The following is a 22260-nucleotide window of genomic DNA, read 5'->3' as shown; positions in this document are numbered from 1 at the left end:
TTGCTATGAAACAATACACACACAAAATTTATTTCTTAAATCCCATAAAATTCTCCAACATGAGGAAAAAACGATAGTGTTTAAAAAGTGGCTGCAGGGCCGCAACATTGTCATTCAAAGCTGTTTTCGTCCATTTCAGTTCAAAATACTAAAACATTTAATCACTAAAGCATTAAAAAGAATTTACACTCTATTTATTTTGATCAGCTTACCTCTTCAGAAATATATATACCCCAAAAATGTGCATACGTTAGCAGCTATAAACATTACATGGCATATCACACTATGTCAGCTTATATGAAAACGTACAAAATGTGAATGTATTCAAAAAACTAGTCTGCAGTTACTATTTTTAAAGCAAGACATAAAATCATTATGAAGTCTTGTAAGCATAACACTGTTTCCAACAGAAATAAATATATAACACTTTCTGGTAAGTTACAGCAGCAAAAAACAAGAGGCATCCTTTTTTTTTTTTTTAAGCAAGATTTTCATCACTACAGCAGCTGTTCAGACCTGAATTCCTCTCACAGCCTGCTTTATATTTTCCAGTAGGGCTTTATTTTCTGGACTCTGATAACGATCTTGATTTGTATACATGTCCGTCAAAGTAGTCACGTAAGCATCAAAATTTTGTTCATTGATTGGATCCTACGAGATATTAAATAGCAGTTCATATACAACTTTTATATTCTTAACAGTATATTCATATAAGCATAAAATACTATAATAGCTTATCGCCACCATTTTATAATATTTAAAATGCCTACTTAGAGCATACTTAATTTTACAGGATACATTGGAACAGGCCCACCATGTATTTTTTTTGTGTGATTACATTTATTGTTATGGTTTCAGGGTTGTAATCACCATCATCCAACGGGTTGAGGAACCATAAACATAAAAAAAAAAAAAAGAGACATCTACTGTATGGTGTGAACTGAGGACGACCGCCAAATTCCTTAACTTTGCTCTCAATCACTTACCATATGTGGCAGCTGGATATTAGCTAGACTATGAATTAAAGACTGGCTTAAATTAGCCAGTTCATGAAGAAGAGACTCATTTTGCTGTTCAATTACTTTGTTCTCCTCTTCTATCGTCTTCAAGTTGCTCTCCATTGTGGTAATCTAAAATGCACAAATTTGTGTAACATGTAATATAAGGCAAGCTGAGAGGACGCACGCGCTCTTTGAAGCGGGTGAAAACAGTAGTACTGGATGGGGGGGAGAAAAGAAAAAAAGGAACTTTATTGCTTTAAATCACAAAGCTGGGAGCAGAGACTTGTATCATTTTAAGGGTTTGTTTGTAGTGGTTAGAAAACAGTTCTGTCACCTGATTTGGTTTGTCTTTTATGGAGCAGTCATTTCATAAAGTAAGTTGGGGAAATTTATCAAATTTGTATTACGGTAGATGAACAATGATTTTGACATTCACCTTTTATTTTGGTAGACTTTATTTTTTGTTCTGTTTTAGTGTGGTATATCCCAGGCATGGGTTTAACAAAATCAGTTAGCAAACTATCTACATGTTTAACTGGCTAGCTGCTATTACATTTATATCTCTGGGTCTTGAATTTAAATTTAAAGTGGAATACTAAAATTGCCAATTGAATTCTGTTGGTTTTCCTGTGTTCTTAGAAAAATGCTAGAGAGATGTTAGGGGTATTTTTTTCTACTTACTTAAATTAACAAATGTTTCTAGAAAGAACCTTTCATGACTTAACATTCTTTTCATGCCCAACTATCTTACAGAAGTTTAATACAGAGTGAATAAAGACATTTATATTATGATAACTCTAACACCAGCTCTCTGTGCCTAGCTCCTAAATGACCTCAGTCTATCCTCAGATACTTTAGTCCTCATGAAATTAACATTCCATTTTGGCTACGGGTTGGTCCAACTCTCTACAAATGCTATTCAATTGTCTCTGAATGCCCAGATACTGACGTTGGTTCCCTACCAAACACTATCATCTCAGTACCCTAAGGCATACTATCCCCTGGACATTAATGTTACTTTAATAGGATCTTAGAGAAAAACAGGCTTAATTCTGGAAGGGACCTTTGACATCATCTAGTACAACCTCTTCATTTTTTTTAAGATAATAAATATAAGATTCAGGATGTGAAGCCAAAACCTTTGACTCCAAATCCATTGCTCTTTCTATTGCTAGGAGAACAGCAGGTAAAATAATAATATATTGGAAATAATGAGTAACAGAGAGGAAAGGCTGCTAGATTTTGAGTCAGAAGATCTTGTTTTGAAAGGTGAACCTTTCACTAATTTCCTGTATAATACTGTGAAAATCACTTACCATTTCTGAGCCCCAGTTTCTATATTTGTTAGTCTGTATGATTCCTATGACCCCTTCTAGGTCTTATGATCTATAGTTTATGTTCCTTAGTCTCCAGAATGTATGATATGCCAACTTTTGGTCATTATAGTGAATGTTTGCTACTTTCCATTTGTCCTTGCCCTATATGAACCCTTTCCTGCTCTTATTTCCCATTGGCCATCTTAAGCCCTCCATGTGTTCCTCTTTCCTCTTTTCTTTGTCCTTTTTAAAAAATCTTTTCTTTCTGGCTTCCTTTACCACTATCCTGGAGCTTCCATTTTCTTATCTCTTAGGTTTTTCTTTCATCCCATTCCATTTTTGCACCTCCTCTCACCTTAACCTCCTCTGGCACTTATAAAGAGAATCCTATTCAAAGCCACTAGTTTGGTTAGAAACCACAAATTGCTCTCTATCCTTATTCAAAATCTGTTTCCTAAATTCAATCTGTTGCATATTTCAGTCAGCTTCATTTTGAAGTAACACCATCAGTAACGGTATACTATCCATTTGTGATTTGGTCCTGCATATCACCAGCTATCTGCTAAAGACCACTTCCATCTTTCTCTTGAATATTTGTTTCAGGGACTTCATAAAGTATAAAGATATCTTCCAATCTACCAAACTCAAACTTTTCCCAAGCAGCTGACCCCACTCTGTTCTTCTGGCCATTAAGTTTGAAAACCGTTCAATTAATTTGTAGAATGGAGACCTATTAAAAAAAAGTCAATTTTGTTTGCATAAATTGGTACCATCAATACCAATTAGATGATGAAAGTCTAATTCAGACACCCAAACATGTGAATTATTTATGATTACAATATTATTTCCATATGTTCAAATGCCATCACTCCTTCCAGAAACTAGTTGGGTCCCTTTTCCTTCCCGAAGTCAGCCTTGACTGAATTTCTTATTGTCTTGATCTTTTAATCATGTAGTCCCAAACATACACTTTTGATCACATACTGTCCTATGCTTCATCAGAAAGAACAGTAGGCCTGGGATCAGAGATCTGTACTCATATTCCAGATTCACCCTTTACAAGTTGAGTGGGCTTCAGCAATTCATCTAACTTCCTGAACCTCAGCTTTCTTATCTCGAAAACAGGGGCAACGATTATGCTTATAGTATTCTCTGAGTTGTTTTGAGAGAAGCTTCTAAAACCTTAAAGAACTAGATATACACGTTGTTATTGATCTTATTGGGTTTGCTCCAAATTCATTAATGTAGAAAAATGCAAATGTGGAAACTTCCACCACCAATGCAGAACAGCACTTTGCATGTATCTTACAGCCTCAGAGAACTGTTTAGGATCCCTGAGAAGTTAAGTAACTTGGCCATGGTCACACAGGGGGAAGGGAAGTGATAAACATTTATACAGTATCTACAGTGTGCCAAGTTCTATGCTAAGCACTTATAAAAGTAAGGTCTTGAAACCAGGTCTTCTTGACTGCAAGCCTGGCCCTTAATCTACTACCCATTCTGTTATTATTCTGAGGAAGAATTATTTCTTGTTCCTTGCTTTTCCAACAGGGCTGTAAACTCCCTTTGGGTATGGACTATATTTTTCACTTCTTTTGTGTACCCACAGATACCTAGGACATAACTTCAGCACCTACTCAGGTTGACAAGTACTTATGGATTGGTTATCTCAAGGCAGCACAAGATAAACAGCTGAGATTTGTAGCACTTAACATATTTTAACTCATTTAATTCTCACAACCACCTTTTTGAGATAGGTACCTATTATTATCTCTGTTTGACAGATGAGGAAACTGATGCTCCTAGAGAAGTTAAATGACTTACTCAGAGTCACATAGCTAGTAAGCAAAATCTGAACAACATTAGAACCCAGTCTTCCTGATGCTCAGTCCAGCATTTGATCTGCTTGATCATACTGTCTTTCCAACATTAAGGTAGAATAGTCATGAAGAACAGGCTATTGAGAGGACCTCACCAAGAGTTAATGAACATTCAGTTGAAAGCTTGGCATTTTTTTTTCCTGCTTCAACTACAATGCTTCTCCATTAAGAAAAAAATCCAGAAAATGAAACTTTTCAGGACTAGTTTTATTTTTTACCTTAATTCTATTTTGAAGAAATCTATTTGAGGGTTCCATTCTTACAGAAATCCCCCACATCTTTCTTAGTGGTATAATTGTTAAAATGAAGGTAGACTGAGGCACAAAGTTCTGAGCATGACCAATCTATTAGTAAAGTGCAAATTTACCAATAAATAGGACCTCAGCTTCCCTAGCAAAGCTAAGACCATGAATGAGGAGGGCAGCTCTCTTTTTGAGTTTTGGGAGAACAGAAAATAGGAAGGCTAGCATCATAGATGGAAGAAAATACAATTGGATGGAAATTAGGAAAAAGGGTTAGCAAGAACCCCCTCCTTTCTTCCTGTGACTAAGAAATGTTCATTGTTTGGGTCCAGCTGCATTTGCAAGGACAGAGATAGCAAACCAGACTTTTTTTTTTATCATAAACCAGACATCCTTGAAGGATAACTTGGTGGAAAAAAAATACTAGACCAGACTCCCTGGTGTCCACTAAGTGTAACAGATTTCTTTGACACAAAAACAGAATGAAGATGAACAGGAGAACCGTATTTGTAAATTTAACTCAGTATAGGACAATTACTTTTCAGAATTAAGTTCAGATAAAGAATCATGACTTAGGCAGTTACAGGACAAAATTAATTAACTGTAAATAGCATAAATTAAAGAAAAAAGATACATAATAATTATTTCAGTGGTATAACAAACAACCCCAATTATAATTTTCCTCAGATGTCCCTTCCTATTGCTGTTTGCTGTGGTTGTATACTGATTTCTTGAGGCTACAGTGCAGTGAAGTGGATAGACCACAGAACTTGGAGTCAGGAAGATTTGAGTTAAAATTCTGTTTCAGTCACTCACTATCTGGGTGACCCTGGGAAAGTCATTTAACTTCTGCTTGTCCCAGTTTCCTCATCTGTAAAATTGGGCTAAAAATAGCACTTATTCACAAGGTATTAGGATCAAATGGGCTAACATATGTAAAGTGATTTATAAACCTTAAAGTGATATATAAAGACTAACTGTTGTTACTATTAGCTACAAGTCTCATAATGCCACAAGAGTTCTCGGGATTCCGTCTGTTGATACCCCTAGTGCAACAGAAATGTGTAGCTAGAACAAAAATACTCCAGGCAACTGGCTGTGATGAAAGAGTGTGTAAATGACAGGAATTATGTTTTTCATGGTTTAGAAATATCCCATTCTTCTATGGCAAAATGACCCATGAAGCACATGATGATATCCAAAATAAATGTTTGAAAACTCAGAATCTACCGTGGTTTCTGTAATATTCCTAGCTGGAATCTAATCCTTGATCTTTGACTTCCTTCAAACCATAATACTAAAAACTCAACCTCTCATCTCTACCACATAAACACAAATTTTTAGAAATGGTTAGTGAACATAACCAATCTGCAGTTTTATAACAGTTGGTTTTGAGCTATCATTAATAAAACTCTTGAGAAAAGCATCTTAAGGTATCATAGACTTTAAATTGGAGAGGGACCTTTGAGGTCATTTAGTAATATTATCAAGATAAGGAATCTGAAATCCCTTCAAAAGGGAAAGTAGCAGAGCTAGGCTTGGGCTGAAACCCTTGACTATACTGCTAAGGTCCCTTCTAGCACTAGTGTCTAGTGATTCACTGACCAATAGCCCCATGTCAGAGAGTCAACAGAGAAATAAGGGTAGGAACCAGAATAAACAGTATGATTCTATAAACCTGGAAGGTAAGATGAAAAATGGAAGGCATCATTTGGTATGTTTTAATCACTGACTGGGCACCTGACAAAACAAATATGTAGGAAAAAAGAATGTGATTCTTGGAGGGAGGGGAGACAACAACAGCCCTGGATATTTCCTCATTGATGAAGTTTGCACACAGGTCCAAGATGTTTGACCACAGTTAGTCAATTAGCATTTATTAAGCACATATCTATTATGTGCCAGGAACTCTGCTAAGCACTGAGATGAAGACAATCTGTGCCCTCATGAGAACATCAGCTGAAATAGAGGCAGCCTGGATATCTCTTATCTATGTGTTTGATGCAGCCTGATCTTGAACCACTATGCCTGAGATGATGAATTAATTTGAAAAACTGCCTTTCTTTGTAATAGTGGCAGTAAAAGTCCTTGTGTATTCTTCCCTGGCCTTTTGCAAAGGGTTGTTTGTGACAGAGCTGGGTTGTGTACGGGATTCACAATGAATCCCAGCTTTGTAATAGTGGCAGTAAAAGTTCTTGTGTATTCTTCCCTGGCCTTTTGCAAAGGGTTGTTTGTGACAGAGCTGGGTTGTGTACGGGATTCACAATGAATCCCAGCTTTGTGTTATAGCCCCTCTTTCAAAGCGTTGGTTTTCTTCCCAGAGCCCAATGAAGGCTATATGAGAGAAAAATCCTATTCCAGGGTCATTTGAAGAGCCTTGGATTAGATCATTCACAAGACAAGTCAGTAATTATGAATAAACATTAACCCTTAAAATTCATTTTTGATATCAGATGAAAATAGGTGCTCATCCCAAGCAACTATTTCCCTCAGATGCCAAAAAAGTACAAAATGAGCTGGTAGAGGACAAACATTGAGGACAGAATTGATTTCTAAGTTCTAATAACAGGACATGCAAAGAGGATTTATCATGTTTGATTAGATCTTATACTGTTTTAGCAATCTACACAATCTCATGAAATTACAAATACCTTGCAAAGAAATTGTATTCAAAGATATGTTGGGCACAATATTCATTTTTGCTGAGGTCAAACTACTAATAGAATACTTAAGGGTTTGGGGGGAGAAGACAGCAGCTGTCCTCAAGCATCTGAAGGATTGTTACGTGCAAGAGGGATTGAATTTGTTTGATTTGGCTTTAGAGGACAAAACTAGGAGCCATGAGTGAAAGTTGCAAAGATGGAAACACCAGCAAGCCTAACAATTATAGATATCTGTATGTGGAATGAGTGGCCCTAGGAGGGAGTGGGTTTCATCTCATTGGGGAGTCTGCAAGTCAAGGTTATATGGTACCTGGTTGAATTCTTGACCAAGTGTTGGTCAGACTAGGTCACCTCTGAGGTCCTTTCTAATTTCGATATTATGTGATTCCATGAAATAGTATAAAATGAGTGAAACTGATGGGATGCTGGAGTGCTTGTGCTCAGACCCTAATTCCAAGACCATATTTCTCCCTAGCCTCAAGAAACACTATCTCTGGTAAGTTTCTTCTCAGCCCAAGGACACTGTCCCTAGCAATTACTCATGTGTGGGCCCCAATGAAGTCTCCCTCCCTCATACAGTAACAAGGTGACCTTGTAAGAATTATTTGTTAATACTGGCTTTGTACTGGCTCATAAAGATATCACCTACCAGACTATTCCATTCTGCTCCCTATCTCATTATATGCATCCTAGACTCAAGACATATGAACATTCCCTACATCTATCTTGTCAAACAGGACATGACTGGTAATAGACCAGATGGCCCTTAGATGGCCCTGACTCTTAGTTAACATAGTGACATAGCAGAGCTAAAAACTGTACCTCTCTGGGTCCCTCCCTGACCCCCATGAAGTTTTCTTGGTGAACTTTGGGTAAACTACTTGCACAGATACCTAAAGAATTCTTGCCTGGTGAAGATCATTACAATGAACTTTTGCCAACTTGACTTAAAGATTTCTTGAATCCTTGAATTTTATCCAGATGACTCTGCCCTGTACCATGGTCTTTGAGGGGTCCCTGAGCCCTTCAAAACTACATCAAAATGTACACTGGTTTTCTAATAGGGTGTTGTGGAAAATTACAAAGGTACTACAAAGAGGGGTTGGGAGATTTATTTTATCCAACCAGATATCATTTGGTTATAAATACTTTTAAATGGTTGGGGAATTTGCTGGATTGCTACAGCCCATGGAGCTTAGTCTGCTTTTTTCATGGAGTTACAGATATAATTACCTCAATAAGTCTGATTATTGGCCAAAGAAGGGCCTCAGAAATAACACCCAAAGTGCAAGGAATTGTTAAGAAGATGCCCAACTCATTTCAGAGCTTCCTTCTATCTGGGGAGGGAGTTCAGAGCACACAGACCAGTACTTAAGAAGGGTTGTAGCACAGTTATTTCAAGAGTAGCTGCTGGACAGGTAGATGCAGTGACTGGCCTCAATTTATTGCCCTGAATCTGCACCAAAACCTCAGTCTTGTGCAACAGATTTTTCTTCACTTATTGTTCACTCTGGGAAGTCCCTGGGAAATGTCAGTCATTTCCCAGGGAAGAGCTGTGCCCAATGTGTACAGAAGGATAAGAGTCTTTTGGCCTACTCTTTGGAGTATATTAACAGTTCTCTGGTTCCATTTCCATCCAGGTGAACCATCATCCAAGAAGATCCTATAGTGCCATCTATTATTGGAATGGATGTCAAGTTTAGGTGAGACTGGTGGGTCCAAAGCTGGGATCTGAAGGATAACTGGTAGTATACATTTTGCTGTGCCTTATCTGATTTACCAAAATGAAGTGGGCTTCTTTTCCAATAATTACATTTTATCTTAGACTATCCATTAGATCTCAGGACTCTGTCAGGGCCCCTTTTAATGCCACATCATAGTGCATCTTTCTATGAGGAATTCTGGGCAATCAGAATTGGCCTTGAGAGTGTGATTGTAACTAAGGCAATTCCATACTGGTCAAACTTTGATGAGCAAGTAGGTCACAACAAGCTTGTCACCCTAAGATGATAATGCTGGATATTCTAATCAGGGTTTAGTATGTAACAATGCCCTAAAGAAGGAGGAAAGGAAAAAACTGGGGATCTTTTGGAAATGACTTCACAAGTGAATTTTCTTTGGGAAAAAAAGTGATGACCATTGGGTTGTATCAAACTTCATTACAAAAAAATTTCAAAACAAGCTCACTCTCAATAAAAAAATGTTAAAGCAGGCCTGCTCAACCTACAGCCCGCCTTTCCCACTTGGGGCAGGTCAAAGGATTTCAGGTAGTCCTTGAAAGATGTACAGGAAAACATCCTCTCTACGTAGAGGAAATCCTTTGGCTTGTTATAAGAGGCCGCAGGATACAGGTTGTGCAGACGTGTGTTAAAGTAAGTTTTAAAAGATGAGAATTTTTTTAAAAAGCAATAAATATTGATCTTTCCACAACTCAGTGATCCTTATATGTCTTGAGAGTGAGAATGGAGAGATGTGATTGAAATTTAGGGCTTCGAAAAACTGTTACCTGAGTTCTGAGCTTAATCATGTCAGCTTCCATCTGGGAATTGGATTCATTTAGCTCCTTGATTTCTTCATCTAACTGTTTGATTTCTTCATCATTTTCTATACCTGTTGTGATTGAAAAACAAAAACAAAGAAGAACAAACATTGCAAAATCCTGTTATCTAGATTACAGGAATTAAAAACATTAATTTCTTTTTCCTCTTTGATTGAAAATGTAATTCCTTAAGTTCTACATAAAATTCTGACAGAAAGCCCTTGTAGATTCTTGATCTTTTGCTTTACTATTTTTATGTTTTCTCATAAAAATTTTTTCAAGTACAAAAATGAATTCATTTGGGGAGGATCATGAAACACAATGCACTCAAAGATAAAATCTTTACTAAGAAAAGTGAATCAAAGACTTAAGGCTCTTGTTCTTCCACAACAGCAGAATTCACCTATTGCCTGGTATTCTACTTTGATTATCACAATTGATAAACTGGAGTTACTGGATTTGATGTTCTCTATGGTCATTTATAGCTCTTAATCAATAATACTATACTATGAATATCAACACTAACTAATGCAACATACTCATGTATTTTGGAGAACAAAAATATTAACATGGTAATTTTGCTTTAACAGTAAGATTCTTGCTACTTCTAAAGAGTGAGGAAACTCCAGGCCCTCAGTTTCCTCTCCTGTAAAACAAAGATGACATATAAGGTCTCTTCTACATTGAAATCTATGACCCTATGATCTAGGGCAGAGGAATGAAAGAAGGAGCCAACAAAACCAGAGTGTTTTGGGAATCTTAGGAGATTTTTTTTGTTTTTTTGTTCCTTCATTTGTTTGAATTACTATGTTTGCTTTTTAAACTCAAAATCTGACTGGACAGTCATAGCAGACTACTTTTCACTTTAGCACACCAACATCTGAAGGGTTTTTACTCTTAACTCAGTGCCAGTGGTTTCACAATTAGGACTAGGAGTAGGTAAAGCAGCTGAATCAGTTGCCTCAAGGGCCATATGATGAGGGAAGGTGTGTGTCATGAGGGATTTAAGTTTTGAATATGGCTTTTTATGATAACACATTTTTAATGTAAAAAAATGTGACTTTCCATGGTGAAGTGTGACTACTCTACACAAATGAAGTTATAAGACCCCCAAATAAATAAGGTAAAGTTATCAAAATAACACAAGATTACTCAAAATGGCATTCACTGGAATTTCAACATTATGTTAAATAGCCTTAGATCACAGGATCTAGAGGTCATAGATCTAAAGGTCAGGGGGAGATGTGAAGATCTGGGTTCAAACTTGCACAATTACTTAGATCTGATTGTGTTAGGAGAAGTTGACTATGAGTGGGTGAACCATATGAATTTATACATGTAAGTATACGGCACTGGGAAACATAGTGTTACTATGGGAAATGTAGTAGGGGTGTGTGTGTGTGTGTGTGTGTGTGTGTGTGTGTGTGTGTGTGTGTGTGTGTGTGTGTGTGTGTGAATCAGTGTTCCTCTGACTGAAATTTTTCCAATCTATTGTATTTACAAAGCTTAGTCTATCATTTGAGTTCACCTGGAGGCTTATTCTCTTGCTATCCATTCATAATAAGAAGGTACCTAACTCTACCTCTGTCCCTAATTCTATCCACTCCTGCCTTCTCTGGGGTCTTATTTTACCAAACAAACAACCCTTTCTTTTTCTTGCATCATTGCTCTTTCCTTCTCCATTGGTGCTTTCCCTTCTACTCAGAGACGATTGATGATGAGGGTATCTATACAACACTTTAATATATGATCTCATGGGATGTTCATAAAAACCCTGTGATCTGTATGCTCTTACCAATTCCTATTCACAGAATCTGGGGTTTAGAGAAGTTAAGCCCAGGATCACATAGTGATCACATGGTAAGGGTCTGAGGCAAGATTCAAACTCAAGTCTTCCTAACTCCAGGTCTAGCACTCTACTGTACTATCTAGTTTTCTCCCCAAAATAGGTTTCCCACATCTTAAACAGACACACACACACACACACACACACACACACACACACCCCTTTCCTTGACCCTGCCACCTCCTCAAGTTACTATTCTTTAATTTCATTCTGCACCTTCTTGAAAGTCTTCTACATGGCCTCCTTCAACTTTCTTAATATCTGCTTACTTGATAATATCCAACAAGTGATTACAGATTCTTTACCCAAAGACTCCTAAGGAATGGGAAACTCATCAGCCCCTAAAGGCATCCTTTTTCACTTTGGGACATTTCTAATTCTTAGGAAGGTTTTGTTTCTTATATTAAACCTAAATTTATCTCTTTGCAACTTCTACTCATTGATTGTAATTTTGCCCTCTGGGCCTAAGTCAAGAAGTCTAACTTCTCCTTCATATGATAACTTCAAATATATGAGAACAGCCATCATGGGCCTTGTAAGTCTCCTGTTCTCTGGGCTAAACATCCCAAGTTCCTCATATGACATGTTTCCATAGATTAAAATGAATTAATTTTAATTATATTGGTATAAAAGAGCCAGGACTCCAGTTCATTTGGTAGATAACTTATGGAACATTTATAGAAAGACATGGACATTAATCACATAGGATGAGAAGGGATGGCCAGAAGATGTGTTCATTTCAATGAGATCAGAGTCATACATATCCTGAAATATGCTGAAATATTAAAAGTTATGTCCACAGTTGTATATTTGGTTCAGAATCACATTTTATGTGAATGGTTTCAAGTTGTTAGGACAATTTATGAAATTACATGAGATGAAACTATATTTCACAAGTGTGAGCAAAGCTTTAAAGACCTGTGAAGGTACTTAGATAGTTTGACCTTCAAACTTTCACCAAATAACTCCCAACAAGTTTCATTTTTTTTTAATCATTATGTTAATGTGGGTATTGCATCCAATAGGATTAACTATCCAGAACAACAAATATTAAGGAATAAAAATGAGTAAGGAAAAATATTCATCTGAGCAAACCAGAGGAGATTTAGGCTCAGTTCTACCAATGCTACCAGCTGTGTGAGCTCTGATAACTCATTTCATTTTTCTGAGTCTTAGTTCTATCAACTGTGAAATGAGGGGTCTGAGATTTGGGATGACTCACACGTGTAATATATTCTTGAAGAGTATAACTTATTTGAATGGAATAGGATGGTCAAAAGGAGAAATATCAAGGTATATTAAGAAAAATAATCATGTGCAATCATGTAAACTATTTCCATATTTGTCATTTTGTACAAGAAAACTTGAACAAAAACAAAAGGAAAGTGAAAAATAGTATGCTTCAGTCTGCATTCATACATCAGGTTTTTCTCTGGAGGTGGATAACATTTTTCATCATGAGTACTTTGGGATTGTCTTGGATCTTTGTATTGTTGCAAATAACTATGTCATTCACAGTTGTTCATCTTATAATACCTCTCTTGCAGGGCACAATGTTCTCCTGGTTTTGCCCATTTCACTTTACATCAGTTCTCGTAATTCTTTCCAGGTTTTTCTGAAATCATCCTGATTGTCATTTCTTATAGTACAACAACATTCCATTACAATCATGTATCACAACTTGTCCAGCCATTTTCCAGATGATGGACATCCCCTCAGTTTCTAATTCTTTGCCACCACAAAAAGAAATGCTATAAATATTTTGGGGCAAATTAGTTCTTTCCCCTTTATAAAATCTTGGGATGTAGACCTACTAATGCTATTTCTGGGGAAAAAGAGTATAGCCCTTTGGGCCCGGTTTCAAATTGCTCTTCAGAATGATTGGATCAATTCACAACTTCACCAATAATGCATTAGTGTCCCAGTTTTCCCACAAACATTTATCATTTTCCTTTTCTGTCATTTTATCCAATCTGACAGGTGTAAGGTGGTACCTCAAAGTTGTTTTAATTTGCATTTCTCTAATCAATAATGATTTAGAGCATTTTTATGTCACTTTATATAGCTTTGATTTCTTCTGAAAGCTGCCTATTCATATCCTTTGACCATTTATCAATTGGGGAATGACTTGTATTCTTATAAATTTAAGTCAGTTCTCTGAGAAATGAGGTCTTTATCAGAGATATTGGTGTAAAATTTCCCCCCAGTTTTCTGCTTTCCTTCTAACTTTGGTTCCATTGGTTTTGTTTGTGTAAACACTTTTAAATTTTATACAATCAAAATTATCCATTTTATGTTTTACAATGAGCTCTATATTTTTCCTGATCCTAAATTCTTCCCCTATCCGTAGATCTGACAGGTAAATTATCCTATGCCTTGCTAATTTGCTAATGGTATCACACGTTATGTCTAATAATCCAGAAATCAGAAGAGGGGAAGCATGGTACAGTGAACTTAGGTGAAGATCAATAGAAACAAAAATATAAACTATGGTTTATCTGACAGAATAAGAAATAAATGAAGAGTTTAGGAAATTGATCATAAGAATTGCATGAAGTCACTAAATAACACTGGTAGAGAAGTCAATTGTCTGTCTCCACTCATAGTCTTTCTTTCTCTCTGACTGTGTTGCTCCTTCTCCCTCTCTGCTTCTTGCTTTTTCCCTCCCCTCTCTTTTCTTTTTTCTCCTCTCTCCCTCTGTCTGCTTGTCCCCCTCCCCTGACCCCAAATGAACAGATAATACTTTATGGACTCACCTTAATCAATCATAATCTTATATATTAAGAAGTGGAGGAACCAATGAGGGAAAATTTTAGTTAGACTCTTACTAACAAAGAGGTAGATGCCCAGATGGAAATGATAAGAAGCCCAGTGAGAAGATCTATTTTAGAACTGTTGTGATAGAAAGAGAAAGGAAAGCTGGGTATATAGATACTGACTACCATCATCATCTCACATGCCTCTAGATTTGGGGAAAGTGGATTTTACTTTTAAGCTTCCCCTTTTTTTAGGTAAATGATGACTTTAAGTTTCATAGGAGAATTTGTCAGAAAGTAAATTCTAAGACTGGAAGAGAAACAATTACAATGAAGGGGAAAGGATAAATATGATCCAAATAGGCTACGTGGCTTAGCTGTTTCTTAAGGACATTTAAATAATATTGGAGCAAAGGCAAGTGACAGAGGATGGATACAAAGGCCTTGAATGTTCCTGTAATAGTTCCAGCATGTCAAAGTCTGAGGGGAGGCTCAAAGAAAGCTAAGAACAACAAAAAAGATAATTTTAAGAATTTATCATTCTTAGAAAAAGAAAAGGACCAAGGAAGAGATAGTACCAGTTGACAGAAAAAACAGATCTGCTCAAATCTTACTTTCCACTTTCTCTACCAAGGGGAATGATACTTGGATTGTAAAGGACAGAACAAAAATGACTGAGGAATGAATACCCAAGTTGGGGAGGTCATAAGAGAGAATCCAGTTGCTACTCAAACTTCACCAGGCCCAAGTCAATTACATCCTCAGTGGTTAGAACAGTGCTTGGCACATAGTAAGTGCTTAATAAGTGCTTATTAACTTTTGACTGATTGACTTCAGTCCACCTCTTCCACTTATTACCTAAGGGACCTTAGGCAAGTCACATACTCTCTCTGGACCTCTGTTTCTCACTACAGACTTGAGGGTCTTTTATAACTCTAGATCAATGATCCAGCAATCCTGTGAAATAAAATATAGGGCTACTCAGTCACTATCAATTATTGCTGAAAGATCTTGGAGAATGGGAGAAATATTGGAGGATTGGAGGAGAATATATATCCTCAATTTTTTAGAGAAGAGAATGAAATCTGTAAACACTAAGCTAGGGAGCTTGGCTTTGATTCCTGGCAACATTCTCATATGTATTGTGAAGTGAATGGGTAGTGGGTAGTTGGAAAAGGAAGCAGTAATCACCAAAGAGCCAGCATGGCTTCATCAAGAACTGGTGATGCTGGACTAATCTCATTTGCTTTTTATCTCATTTGCCTTTTCAACCAGATTCCTAGACTTGAAGATCAAGAGAATACTATAGATAAAGTTTACCTTCATTTTAACTAAGCATTTGACAAGTTTCTCATGTTATTCTTTTAGAAATATGGAGAGATGTTCCCTGGATAGTTTACACTTAGATGGAGTTAAAACTAGTTGAAGAGATAAACCCCTCAAATAGTAATTAATATTTTGATATCAATGAGGAAGGAAGTTTCTAGTGTAGTGTTCCAGTGGCAGGTTCTTGGCCTGTGCCATTTAATATATTTGTCAGAAAGCAGCTAAGTGGTACAGTGAATGAGTGAGCCTGGAGTCAAGAAGACCTAAACACAAATCAGCCTCAGATACTAGCTATGTGACCCAGGGTAAGTCATTTAACCTGTGTCTGTCTCAATCTTCTCTACCATAAAATGGGGATAATAATAGCACCTACCTCACAGGGTTGTTGTGGGAATCAGATGAGATATTTGTAAAAAGTATTTAGCACAGTGTTTGGCACATAGTAGGTGCTATACAAATGCTTATTCCCTTTCCTCCTCTTATCAATGACTTTGATAAAGGAAGAGTTGGCATGTTTATCAAATTTGAAGGTGATACAAAGCAAGGAGGGGCACCTAAAATGTGGATAATAGAATAATGATCCAAAAAATTCTTTGATGTGTTAGAAAATTGATCTGAATCAAATAAGATGATGTTTAACAAGTATAAATATAAAGTCATACATTTGGGTTCTAATTGTAATCAACTTCAAAAATACCAGATAGGGGAGGTATAGTTCAACAGCTGTCTGGAAAAGATCTGGGGTTTTGTTATATTAAAAAAATTAATCATGATTCAAAAGTGTAATGGGGATCCAAGAGAGGCATAACGTCCAGTATGAGGGAAATGAGAGTCTAGCTGTACTGTGATCTACTCAGTCCACATTTAGTGTACTGTGCTAAGCTCTTGGTGCCACATTTTAGGAAAAACATTGATAAACTGGGGACGATGCAAAAGAGGGCAGCCAGGATAGGGAAAGATCTTGAGATTATGCCATATGAGGATCATTTGAAAGACTTTGGGGTATTTAGCCTGAGGAAGAGAAAACATGGGAGTCCCTTGATGGCTGTTGTCAAATATCTGAAGGACTCTAATATAGAAGAGGGATCAGTCTTGTTCTGCTTCATAGGGGCAATGGGTGAATAAGCAGAAAATACAATTTAGGGTTGATGTAAGGAAGTACTGGGGAAGCTAGGTGATGCAGTGAATAGAACACTGGGTCTGGAGTCAGGAAGTCCTGAGTTCAAATCTAGCCTAAGGCTCCTACTAGTTGTGTGAACTAGGGCATATTGCTTAACTCTGTTTACCTCAGTTTCCTTATCTGTAAAATCAGCTGGAGAAGGAAATGGCAAAACACTTTAGTATCTTGCCACAAAAAGCCCCAAAGGGGTCATGAAGAGTCAGGCACAATTGAAAATGACCAGACAACAACAGAAGGATGTGTAGCTTAATAATTATGGCTATCCAAAATAGACTGAAGCACCATTGGAGATAGCAAGTTTCCATTTACTGGAGATCTTCAAATAAAGGCTGGAAATTCTGTGATTCTCCAGCTACATGATCTCTATGCCCCTTAAATTCCTAAAATCCTTCATTTTGTATTTGGTCATAACAAAGGAGACATGTGTGTAGTAGAAAGAACACTGGTCGTGGAGTCAGAATACATGAGCTCCAAGACTTTATAGTTCTGTGACCCTGATTACGTCATTCATTCTTTATAACTGAGTTTTTTCATCTGTAAAATATGAATAACAATAATTATACTACCTAAATTGTAGGTTTGTTGTAAGGAAAACATTTTTTAAAACTTGAAGTATTAAAGAGATGTGAGCAATCTAAATGTCTAATGGAGGTCCCTCTGGCATCTGAAATTCAACAAATCAAAAATGAAATCACCATACAAGACATAGCAAGCTATTCAGGTGCCTTGAGCAAATAGCACAACATATGCACACAACAAGTAGCATGAAACTCATCAATATGAAAATAACAGGGATAATGGCTCACAGATGGCTATTGTTAACAAGATCTCTTAGCTTCCTATTTTATTCTTGCTAATTAGGGGCTAAGCTTTTAGTTATTAATTAGACTTTTCTATGTTGCTGAAAAAGAGCATGTGTTAAATTTTGCATGCCCAAAATTTTGGTCCTCTAGGGCAACACCTTGGCTGACTCACTCAGATGCTCTGCTCACCCTCTTATTCTCTCAGAATGTCCCCTTTTTTAGCTTATAATTTCTGTCTATGTGAACCTTTCTCCCAATAATCAAGTCTTAAAATTTTGGAATTTCTTTGACTTTTCTCTCTCCTCATGCCCTCCTCCCCCTCCTCCCCCATCTAAATGTTTGCCAAGGGCACCTGGAGCAGCCCTGTGGCTCCCTGCAAGAGTTAGGGTTTGGTAACTAGACCAAAGAGTGTATGTATACGTGTGTGTGTGTGTGTGTGTGTGTGTGTGTGTGTGTGTGGCCTATATCTGGGAGTGGTTGATGAACATCACCAAGGTCACCTTTTCTGTGGGTCACAGAATTCCTGGTTGCTATGTTACCCCCCCTCCCCTCAGGCCCACTTAACTGTATTCCCTCCACGAATCTCTTCTACAATATTCTTCCAAAGAAGCCATCTAGTCTCTTTATCAAATGAAGGAATGCTCACTACTACAAAAAGGACCCTTATTATGGTTTGGACAATTTGAATTGTTAGAAAGTTTTCCCTTGTGTGGAACTTAAATCTGCACCAGCAGATGATGACGGAAACTTCCACCTATGGTCCCAATTCTACTCTCTGTAGTGTCACTTATTTAATTTAATTTCTATGTGACAAACTTGCACATTCCAATTCCTTTAGTCATTCCCGTGATACAGTTTCAAGTTTCTTACTCTGTAGGTTGCTCTCCTATATATAAAAGTCAATTTTTCAGTCATTCAAAATATGATGCCCATTCAATTCAATGCAACAAATGTATTGCTAAGTGCAAGGTACTTTTGATGGTTGCTGGCATAAAATAAAATACTTCCTGTCTTCAAGGAGCATAGATTGCACCTGGGGTGTGTGTGTGCGTGCGCATGCGGGCATGTATGTGTGTACCATGTACACAGAGAATAACGAACAAAGTTATATACAAAAATACATGTAAAGAGACTTCAGGAGCCCCTAGAATTTAATCAGAGCTCTAAGACAGGCTGATTTTTGACCTCTGTTTCACTGGTCAGCAGAAGCTGACTTCTTCACAACTCTTCTCCATCGAATACTTAGTGAAGTTCTCCCTGATCACCAGAGTTGGAATCCTTGCATTGCCTCAGGACCTATGTGAGACTAGAGAGTGGTAATCACTGTCTTAGCTGTACAGAGAGCTTCCAATGACAAGGGGAAAAGGTGGTGCAGCAGCTACAAGTCTGTGGATGAGTTAAGAATCAGGGTTCACCAAAGAGAAGAGGCAAGCAGAAGAAAAAACAGGATTTCAGATAATTTTGCTCTTTCCAACTCTCTACTTGATGGGAGTTTTGATTTTCTTTGTAAGAATCTGAGGACAACATGATGGACATAGATATCTCAGTTACAAATGAGTATGTGAGTCTACAGGTAATAGTACCATGATCCTACAATTCCCTCTCTGGTGGGATATAAAAATGATGGACAGAAAAGAGATTCCATGTACATTGAGCACTATGTTAAACATTGGGATGCTAATACAAAAGCAAAGATGATCCCTACCCTCAAGAAGCTTATAGTCTAATGGTAGAAACAACTTGTACAGGAGAGTTGTAGGCAGGGAGAGGAACTTTGGTCCAGAAAGTTACAAGGATGGTGAGTTTGACCACAGGGGAGTAAATTTATATATTTCATTCAGGAACAGATAACAAAGATGATGTGAAACAAGAACCATAGTTCCAGAAATGGAGGCAAGGAGGGAAGGAAGAAAGGGGTTCAATGAAGACAATGACTGGCAAAGAGTCTGTGTAAGAGGTGATAGAAGAGAAAAAATTGAATTAAAGCATGGCTGGGGCTTTTGTGAAATACAATAGCTTACATTTATATAAACAGTACTTAAAGTTTAAAAGACACTACAAACATTATCTCATTTTAGTCTCAGGCCACTTGAAAGGTAGGTGTTATTGTCATTCCCATCCCTAGCCCCCTTGTACCTTTCCAATCTTCTTACACCTTACTCTTTGATCCAGTAACACCAGCCTCTTGGCTGTTCTTTACTCTGGAGTACTTTCTTTGATTGTCTCCCCCCGCCCCACCTCCACTTGAAACTTCTCTCTCCTAAACTCCTAAATTCCTTTAAATCCCAGCTAAAATTCCATCTTCAACTCAGAGTTTCTCCCAACCCCACTTAAGTATGGTGCCTTTTCTCTGTTAATTACTTCCTATTTATCTTGTATATAGCTTGTTTGTACATATTTGTTTGCATGTTGTCTCCTTCTTTAGATTGTAAACTCTTTGAAGGGAGGGACTTTCTTGTGTCTCATTTTGTATGTATAATGCCTGGTACATAATAGGCACTTGGTAAAAATTTACAGATTAATGTTATAAGTGAGTAAACTGAGGCAAATAGAGGGTAAGTGAATTGTCTAGGGTCACAAAGCTAGTAAGTTTCTGAGCCATAATTGGAACTTAGGACCTCTTGACTTCAAAGTTCTATCCACTGTGCCAACTAGCTGTCATCTAGAGAAGAAGTCACCAATCAAGAGAATGGGGCCCCAGGTTCAAAGTTCTTCCAGGTGTGGGCTTTAGTGTGAATGGCTAGGCATTAGCAAGGACATTGTAGAGGAGGTGTCTGGAAATTAGGGGGAGCCCTTAAAAACCTCGCTCAGGAAAGTATTGCTTAGAATGTGCTCTCTCCCTCACTTCCATTTATTAAGAACCTTCTCATCCTTTAACGACTCAGTTCAAATGACACCTCCCTCATGAATCCTTCCATTACCGCTACATAGAAAAGTGGTATTTTTCTCCTCACCTCTAACATGAGAATCTTGCCCAGATGGAACCATATTAATTGATGTACCCCTATGTAATTTATGTAATTCTACACATGTACCATAATCTAGCGTTATAGATTTAGAGTTGAAAAGTATCTATGAAATAATTTAGTCTGAGCCCATCATTTTAGAGGAAGAGACTGAGACGCAGAGAAATGAAAAGATTTGTCCAGCATCACTCAGTAAGTGGAAGAGCTGACATTTCAGTCCAGATCCTCGAGTTCCAAATTCAACACATTTTCCATTGCACCATATCACACTGTGTTCTCACTACTGATATTTATTGTTTTCTCCCTTCAACAGTATCAGATTTATGGATGGACAAAGTTCTCTCAGGCTTTTTTTTGGTGTTGAAAAGGATTCGTAATGATATTATATTCTTTCAAAGCAAAAAAGGAAAATCAAGACTAAAGTGCCAATTTTAAATGTGACCTCCAACACTTAACTGTGTGCCCCCAGGGCAGTTACTTAACCTCTGCTTGCCTCAGTTTCCTCTGCTATAAAACGGGGATAATAATGGCACCTACCTCCCAAGTTATTGTGAAGATCAAAAGAGATTGTATTTATAAAGTGCTTAGAACAGTGTCTGGCATGCAGTAGGTGCTATAGAAATGCTTATTCTCTACCCCCCAACCCAAACCCATGCCCTATAACTATCCAGATTTTGCTTCCCCCACTCCACCCCCCTGACAGATGCAATTAAAAATGTAACTACTGAGCATTTACCATTACTGGCCCGCTGCTTTATCGTTAGCATTTGTTCTCCTGACAACTTTGCTTTCTTCATGGCTGATGTGGCTCGTGGGCATCCTGATAGACTGTAGACAACAAGAACATAAATAGCCTATTAATAACAAGTACTAGGATATCCATCAAGGCGCAGTGTTATATGTCAACAAGAGTTATTCATTAGGTCATTTCACAGTGTCTGTGAAATCCTCCATCCCCAATTCCTAATTCACATCTGTTTACAGCTTACTGGTTATAATGAGCGACTTAGATGATCTCTAAGCCTTTGCAATTAGGCTGGCCTGCATTTAACGGTACAGTGGAAAAAGCATGGACTCAGATGACCACTGGGATACAAATTCCAATTCTGTTATTAGCAGGGTAACCCTGGGCAACTTCCTGGGCCTCATTTTTCTCATCTGTAAAATGAAGGCATTGGACTACACAGCCATCCCTTCCAACTCTGGATATACAATATAATCTTATTAGAATCTAGATGAATTATCTGTTCTGACATTAAATGCTCTCATATTTCCATGCTTTTCTAGTTCTGTCTGTGTTAGATTCTTTTTTCCATTCCTTTATCAGCCATCACTTTTCCATTCTAAGCAAGCTCAGATAGAACATAGCTCTTCAGATGCATCAATTAACTGATCAAAACAGGATTCTATCTGTTTGTGACCCTGATCCTCCCAAATAAAAAAAGTTCTCCCTCTTTCTTTCAATTTCCTGAAGCATTTCTTCGAAGTTCTTTCCTTTGATCTTTTAATCTTTTCTTCTGCATTCTAGCCAGGTGTACCCAGGGAGTGTACCACTCCTTCCTCTTGCGTATATGTTGACAATTTGGAGGGCCTCCTAATAATTCAAATACTGTGTGTATGTAAATGCAATACAAGGTACATGTTGACACAATTTGAAGATTCTTACTTCTTGCCTCTAACTCTTTCTCTGCTGTGATCTTCATAGAGATCTTTTTACACACATGCTGCTCAGGAAAACAATT

At 37.4% G+C, this 22260-nt stretch overlaps 1 protein-coding gene across 1 annotated transcript in view; it reads right to left on the bottom strand.

Moving 5' to 3' along the window:
* The window catches only part of MYT1L (myelin transcription factor 1 like), a 301089-nt gene continuing 278829 nt past the window's right edge, over positions 1 to 22260 (bottom strand). Inside the window, exons 18-21 of the mRNA XM_072634320.1 lie at positions 21255 to 21346; positions 9609 to 9712; positions 987 to 1130; positions 1 to 651 (exon numbers count right to left, since the gene is read on the bottom strand). Coding sequence (XP_072490421.1) covers positions 511 to 651; positions 987 to 1130; positions 9609 to 9712; positions 21255 to 21346 — 481 coding nt within the window. The 3' untranslated portion in view covers positions 1 to 510. The remainder of the gene's footprint in view (positions 652 to 986; positions 1131 to 9608; positions 9713 to 21254; positions 21347 to 22260) is intronic.

Source organism: Notamacropus eugenii, chromosome 1 (genome assembly GCF_028372415.1).
Source record: "Notamacropus eugenii isolate mMacEug1 chromosome 1, mMacEug1.pri_v2, whole genome shotgun sequence".
NCBI classification, from domain to species: domain Eukaryota; kingdom Metazoa; phylum Chordata; class Mammalia; order Diprotodontia; family Macropodidae; genus Notamacropus; species Notamacropus eugenii.
The sequence above is the reverse complement of the archived record's forward strand: the minus strand, read 5'-3'. Positions and strand labels throughout refer to the sequence as shown.